This window comes from Quercus suber, unplaced genomic scaffold (assembly GCF_002906115.3).
Source record: "Quercus suber isolate HL8 unplaced genomic scaffold, Cork oak 2.0 scaffold_79, whole genome shotgun sequence".
NCBI classification, from domain to species: Eukaryota; Viridiplantae; Streptophyta; class Magnoliopsida; order Fagales; family Fagaceae; genus Quercus; species Quercus suber.
The window spans coordinates 124,389-130,388 of NW_027069544.1; the positions used below are offsets into that span (position 1 = coordinate 124,389).

At 36.5% G+C, this 6,000-nt stretch overlaps 1 protein-coding gene across 1 annotated transcript; it reads left to right on the forward strand.

Moving 5' to 3' along the window:
* The first annotated feature begins 3,097 nt into the window (after positions 1 to 3,097).
* Positions 3,098 to 5,090, forward strand: LOC112008522 (protein BIG GRAIN 1-like A). The gene has a single exon (XM_024040848.2). The coding sequence runs from the start codon at positions 3,487 to 3,489 to the stop codon at positions 4,876 to 4,878; it is 1,392 nt and encodes a 463-aa protein (XP_023896616.1). The 5' UTR covers positions 3,098 to 3,486; the 3' UTR covers positions 4,879 to 5,090.
* The last annotated feature ends 910 nt before the right edge of the window (positions 5,091 to 6,000 follow it).

Below are 6,000 nucleotides of genomic sequence, written 5' to 3' on the forward strand. Positions count from 1 at the left end.
CCAAGATTCGACCTCTCCTCCTCTACTTATTGTAATAATTAAAAAAATAAAATAAAACATATAATGGATGTTTTAAGAAATTGAGTTAACAATATTTTGAAAATGAAAATAGATTGAAGGACTAAAATCACAATAGTTTTTTTTTTTAAAGAAAAAAAATTAGTAGTTGTGGGGGAGGAAGATTTAAATATTAGTAATTTTTTTTGATAAAGGAGAGTATAAACATGCCATTGAGTTATAATGCTTTTAATACCAATAAAAATATTTAGGACCCTGTATCAGAGATCGTATTATGGTTCTAACAATTTAACCCAAAAAAAAAAAAAAAAAGAAGAAGCCAATAATACAATTTTTTAAATTATTTTTTACTTAAGTTACTAGTGAATTAATAAATTTTTAATGTTAATTATGGTGACTGCTGGTTTCAATCCTAACGCAGCCCCAGGTTAATTGTAGAAAAAGGCAATACATGAAGAAGTTTCAAACTTCATCAATCATCATGCGTGAGCGTGAGAGAGCGGTAGTCATCAAATTAAGCATATTTAAACGTGTAATTTTACGCGTATGAGAGAGAGAGGGTTGTGGATTATTTGGGTTTGGAATGATTGAAAGTCAATATTTAAATTTGAGGCTCTCCTTCCATGCATATATAATTTACCCAGGGTGAAACGCCAATTTTGCATCATTGAAGAAGATCTTTCATCCTCTTGTTTTTCTCTTTTTAAACTGTCATTTCCATTTTTCGGTAATGGAGCTTTCTTCTAACACTTTCAAAATTCAAACAATCATGATAGCGTTAACAAAGCAAAATGCATGGGCCCATGAACTCTCTGTCATTACCAGTTAGGAGCTAAAGGGATTTTTTTATGCAAAATCTTTATCCTTTTTTACTTGTAATTCTTCATTGTCGTCCATGATTCCATCAGTAATTTTTTTTTTTTTTTTTTAATGTCTTGGATTTGGATGGTTACTGTGGGGATAAAGAGCTCAGAAAAAGATATTTAGCCGTGGGCCATGTCCAAGGACATTAAATTGTCTGAGGACAGGTAGATACTAATAGGAGCATACAAATTAGTGGTTTAGGGAAGAAGTTTGGTCATAAGGGATCGGGAGTGTGGTCCGAGAAGAAACATCTCCTCGGCTAGGCAGAGTAAAGGTCAAAGGTTCGACCATTCGTCAAGAACAAGGCACCAAATGATCATACTGGTAGAGGTAAGCATTAAATGAGGATAAGATAAAGGAACGCTAAGAAATATCTTAGAATAAAGCTGCTACCACCGTATTAAATGCTTTGTAACTAACTCTCTAGCTGCATTAATGTGGAGGTGATACCTAAACAGTAACATTTAGCCTTATAGCTATCCACAAAGATTTCAGGAAGATGCTGATGGGACAAGTATCATAGCCAGCAATCTAATCTACACGTGGAGGGCTGAGATGGAGTGAAGAGGGGGAATATAAAGAAGAAAGACCCCAATACAAAAGAGGATTGGGATAATCTGTAGAAAAATCACTGTACATTCAAGAACTGTAATTTTGTTTTATTCTGAGAGAAATATATAGAAACAACCTTCCTCAATCTTTGCCGAGGAGGATTTTCCTTGCACAAATCTGTTTATTTATACTTTCAAGCAACACTTAGTCTACTGGGATTGTTGTCCAATTCATTAGAGTTCAATTTCTAGCCCACTCTCTACAAATTCATTGTTTTGGACTCTTTAGACCTTTGTCCATTTTACTTGTGCTTTGGTGAGCAAAATGTGCCCTTACATTTCCCATTAAAATGTTTACCTTACCCGGGCAGTCCAATATATAGCGCATGCATGACTTTTGTGTAATCTAAATGGAATAATAAGTTCAAATACAATAAGAGATATTAATTAATGAATAATGATTATACCCTCCTCGAATACATGAGCTATTCCCCCCCCCCCTTCATTCCTACCACAATTAATTCAAGAGAGGGATTTAAATTTAATAATTGTACGCCTATGATTTATTATCACGGCCTCCTCAATCTTGAGGTCAATTCAACTCAACAAACTGGGTAAAGAATTTTCACATACGAATGTGCACTCTTGGAGTGATAGTCATTGAATAGAGGAGCAAGTGTTGAGATTCAATTTTTCAAAATGAAGCTTTACACCCATTATATTAAGTTATAGTATAATTCTATCTAAAAAAAAAAAAAAAAAAAAAATGGAAAAGAAGAGAAGAGAATTTGCACATAAGTGGATTGATGGACCAATTTGGATGCTAAATAATTACCAGTAAAGGTTGAATCTTTTAAATGCAGCTCCAGCCAAAAAAGAAAGAAAAGAAAAAAAGCACCAAATATAGATCATATATATGATGCTACTACCTAACACATGTAGGAACATATAATAATCCAGTTCCACCCAACTTGTTGAATTAAATTATTCAACCGAATTCTTAAAATTTGTTTGAATTTCAATAATCTTCTAAGTTTCAAAAAAAGAAAATTTATCTACCCTCTGAAGGACCCAACATTTGTTTCCAAAAACTATATATTATAAAATGAGAGATGATCCAGCGGGTAGCAGTTCTACCCAAAAACTACCCAGGCAGAAGCAGAAGCAGAAGCAGAAGCAGAACGCACTAATTAATCTATCTAGCAGTAACATGAACATAAAGTTGCACCAAACTGACCAACATCAACATGCCTGTCCAAAAAAACACTACAGGCAGGCAAAACGTGGAGCCCGCCAGTATGACCATGACACTAATTGTTCTGCTCTCTCTGCATCATACTGCATATACTTATATTTTTCTACGTTCGAGAGAGCGTACGCTATTATTAAACATGATCAACGGCCTGAAATTCGAATTGGAAGGTAAGGAATAGTAATACAACCAATTTACAAAATTACAAACGTCATTTCATTTCCATTGGGATTTGGGAGAGGTAAAATTTTATTTGATTTTGGGGGATCAGAAAAGAAAAAGCCAAACTGGCATGGCATTGGCTCTCCCTTTCCTCTTCCTATTCCTATTTTTATTTGGACGGACATGCACGCGCGTGACTGAAGTGAAGACCCTTTATAAAGTCTCTCACTCTCTCTCACTTCCTGTTCCCTTTCATCTTCAAGGCGTGCCATTTAGCTCTCATTACTCTCTCTCTCTCTCTCTCTCTCAAGTCTCAACACCACCACAAGCATCAATACTCAATAGCTCCGTTTATACTTCATGTTTCCTTCTCACATTTTCATTACCCAGAAATTTTCAGAGAGACAAAATCCATTTGCTCCAATAATAATACCCACCGGTTTTCTCTAGCAGTTTCTTTCCCTTGATTTTCATCACCAGCTTTTATTTTTATTATTCTATCTTTGCAGACAACAACTGACAACAAGCTCTAAACCTTCACTTCTCATTTGTCACTCTCTTTCTTCTATCATTCACACACACACACACACACAGTCTCTCACTTGTAAAATTTCCTACACATTTTCCACCTACAAAAACATGCATAGGTGGGAGAAAACATTGAGAGAAGATAGATATAGCCACGAGAGAAAAAACCCGTCTTTCTCTTCAACTCTACTGGACAAAATTTACCGTTCCATTGATGACGGTGACAAAAGGAGTGGAGAATTGAAATTTTACAGAGAAACAATGGGAAAAAAACAGAGCAAAGGTAGTGGGAAAAGCAATAGAGCTCTGGAAGAGGAAGAGGTGGCTAGTCTTCGCCGATCCTGTTTGATCGAGAAGTGGATGGATAAGAAGGTCAAAGAAAAGGCTACTACACATCGAAGACAGTACTTGACAGAATTGGAGAGAAAATCACAGCACGATCATGATCATGACCAAGATGTTCTGTTCTTCAGCTCCACTTCAAGCTCTTCAGATTCTAGTTCCGGAGGATTCTCATCCTCTGATACGGAGTCCGTGTTCGGTGTGAGATCGAGGTCCTCCTGTTTCGCACCTCCAAGGCCTAAATCTGTATGCACCAGCGTCTCTGCCCGATCGGAGAGAACAGAGAGAAAACTGGGCACTCTGTATCAAGAACAGAGGGAGTTGCATATGTGTGATGATTATCATCATAATACTACTACTACTACTACTACAGGGCAGACTCCAAATCTTAAGGAAGGCATAATTAAGTCAAAATCGAGGGCATTAAAGATTTATGCCAATTTAAAGAAGGTGAAACAGCCAATTTCACCTGGTGGTCGCTTCGCGAATTTCCTAAATTCTCTTTTTGCAACAGGGAATACAAAGAAAACGAAGAACACGTTAACATCGTCAATTCAAGGGTATGATGATGCTGTTATCGTGGAGAGGAAATCCAAGTCAGTGCAAGCCTCAACAACTTGTTCTTCTGCATCTTCGTTTTCAAGATCATGCCTGAGCAAAAATTCACCTTCTTCTAGAGAAAAGCTACGCAATGGGGTTAAAAGGACGGTCCGATTCTACCCGGTAAGTGTGATTGTTGATGAAGATTGTCGTCCATGTGGGCATAAATGCTTGTACGAGGAAGACAATTCGAGTCTAATGACGGGGTCAGTGCCAACAGCGTGGAAAATTGGACGATCTCCTACAAGAAGGAATGAAGAAGAGCTCAAATTCCAGGTTTTGGAGAAAACCCGGCGCGTGGAAGAGGCGGCTAGAGAGTTTCTAAGAGATTATCATCATCAAAAACAGAAAAAGAACGAGTTAACAATGCGAGATTTTCATACCAAAAATGATTATATTTATGAAGATGATGATGATGCATCCAGTTGCTCAAGCTCAGATCTTTTTGAGCTTGATCACCTTGTTGTAATGGGGAAAAATAGGTATAGTGAAGAGCTTCCAGTGTATGAAACCACTCATGTTGATACTAATCGGGCCATTGCTAATGGCTTGATAATGTAATTCCAGTTATATTATACAGAGCCAAAATTATATATATATATATATATATATATATGTCATAAATGTTTTAAGTTGGTTATTGGTATCAGTTTAATTAATGGATTGGATTCCATGAAGGCCTAGAAATTGCAGGAACTCATTCTGGCACCAATCTGTTTAAGCTTGATCAACTTAAAATGTTTGTATTTATGTAAATAGTGAGGAAGTATGCTTTATGTTAGGCCAAATTTTGCGGTCCAAAAGAGTCATGGAGAACCAATTTGCTATTAGTTCTATACCTATATCTCTTTCATAATGAGTTGATTTTGATTTAGACGATGACGATAGTGATGAATATATACTGCTAGTCATATTAGATAATTTTGAGCTTGATGGCTACAGTATGCATATCATACCGGTCGACCAATTAAGGGTTTTGTCTTTCAATTTCAAATTTTTTTGTTGATTATATATACCAGTTTATACATATATATATATATATATATATATATATATATATTTAATGTCATTGAATGGAATGCTCTTTTTTTCTTTGGGGAGGTGGGTTTGAGAAAAACAAAGAAAACCTTATTGGAAGTCTTGCGTTTCTGAAAAGAATGTGGGGATGCGTCATAGGTTAGTTGTTGATCATGATGTAACACTCTCAGGTGGATACTGACAAAACAGTTTGATAGGGAAGAAGGAAAAGAGAGAGAAAGAAAGAAAGAAAAAGAGGAGGAAAAATGAAAGATTCGAGATCGTAATCACAAGCAAAATGAGAATGAGAGAGAGGGTTTGATGGTAAAGGGAAAGGCAGATCTTCGCCCGTGGGAATAGAGAAAGTGAAGATTAAAGCTTTTGCTTTTGTTCTTTCTCTGGAATTGGAACTGTGTTGGCCCCCCCCTCCTCACCCCTTGAACATTGCGTTAGAATCCCCCGTCCCAACTCCCAACAACCAAGAAAATATAAAATTCACTGTTTTAGCTGAGGCCCATCCCTCCAAAACCAAACTTATCCGTGGGTGCAAATCTAAATTAAAGCAAGGTATAATTGTATGGGAAAATTGGATTTGTAGCCATTTCTACTTTTGAACCCAAACATTTTTCCAAAATTCAATGGGGCATGCAAGTGCAACCACCATCA

What these genes read in the sequence shown, in the direction of transcription:
- LOC112008522 (XM_024040848.2), top strand. Translation starts at nt 3,487, where the DNA reads ATGCATAGGTGGGAGAAAACATTGAGAGAAGATAGATATAGCCACGAG.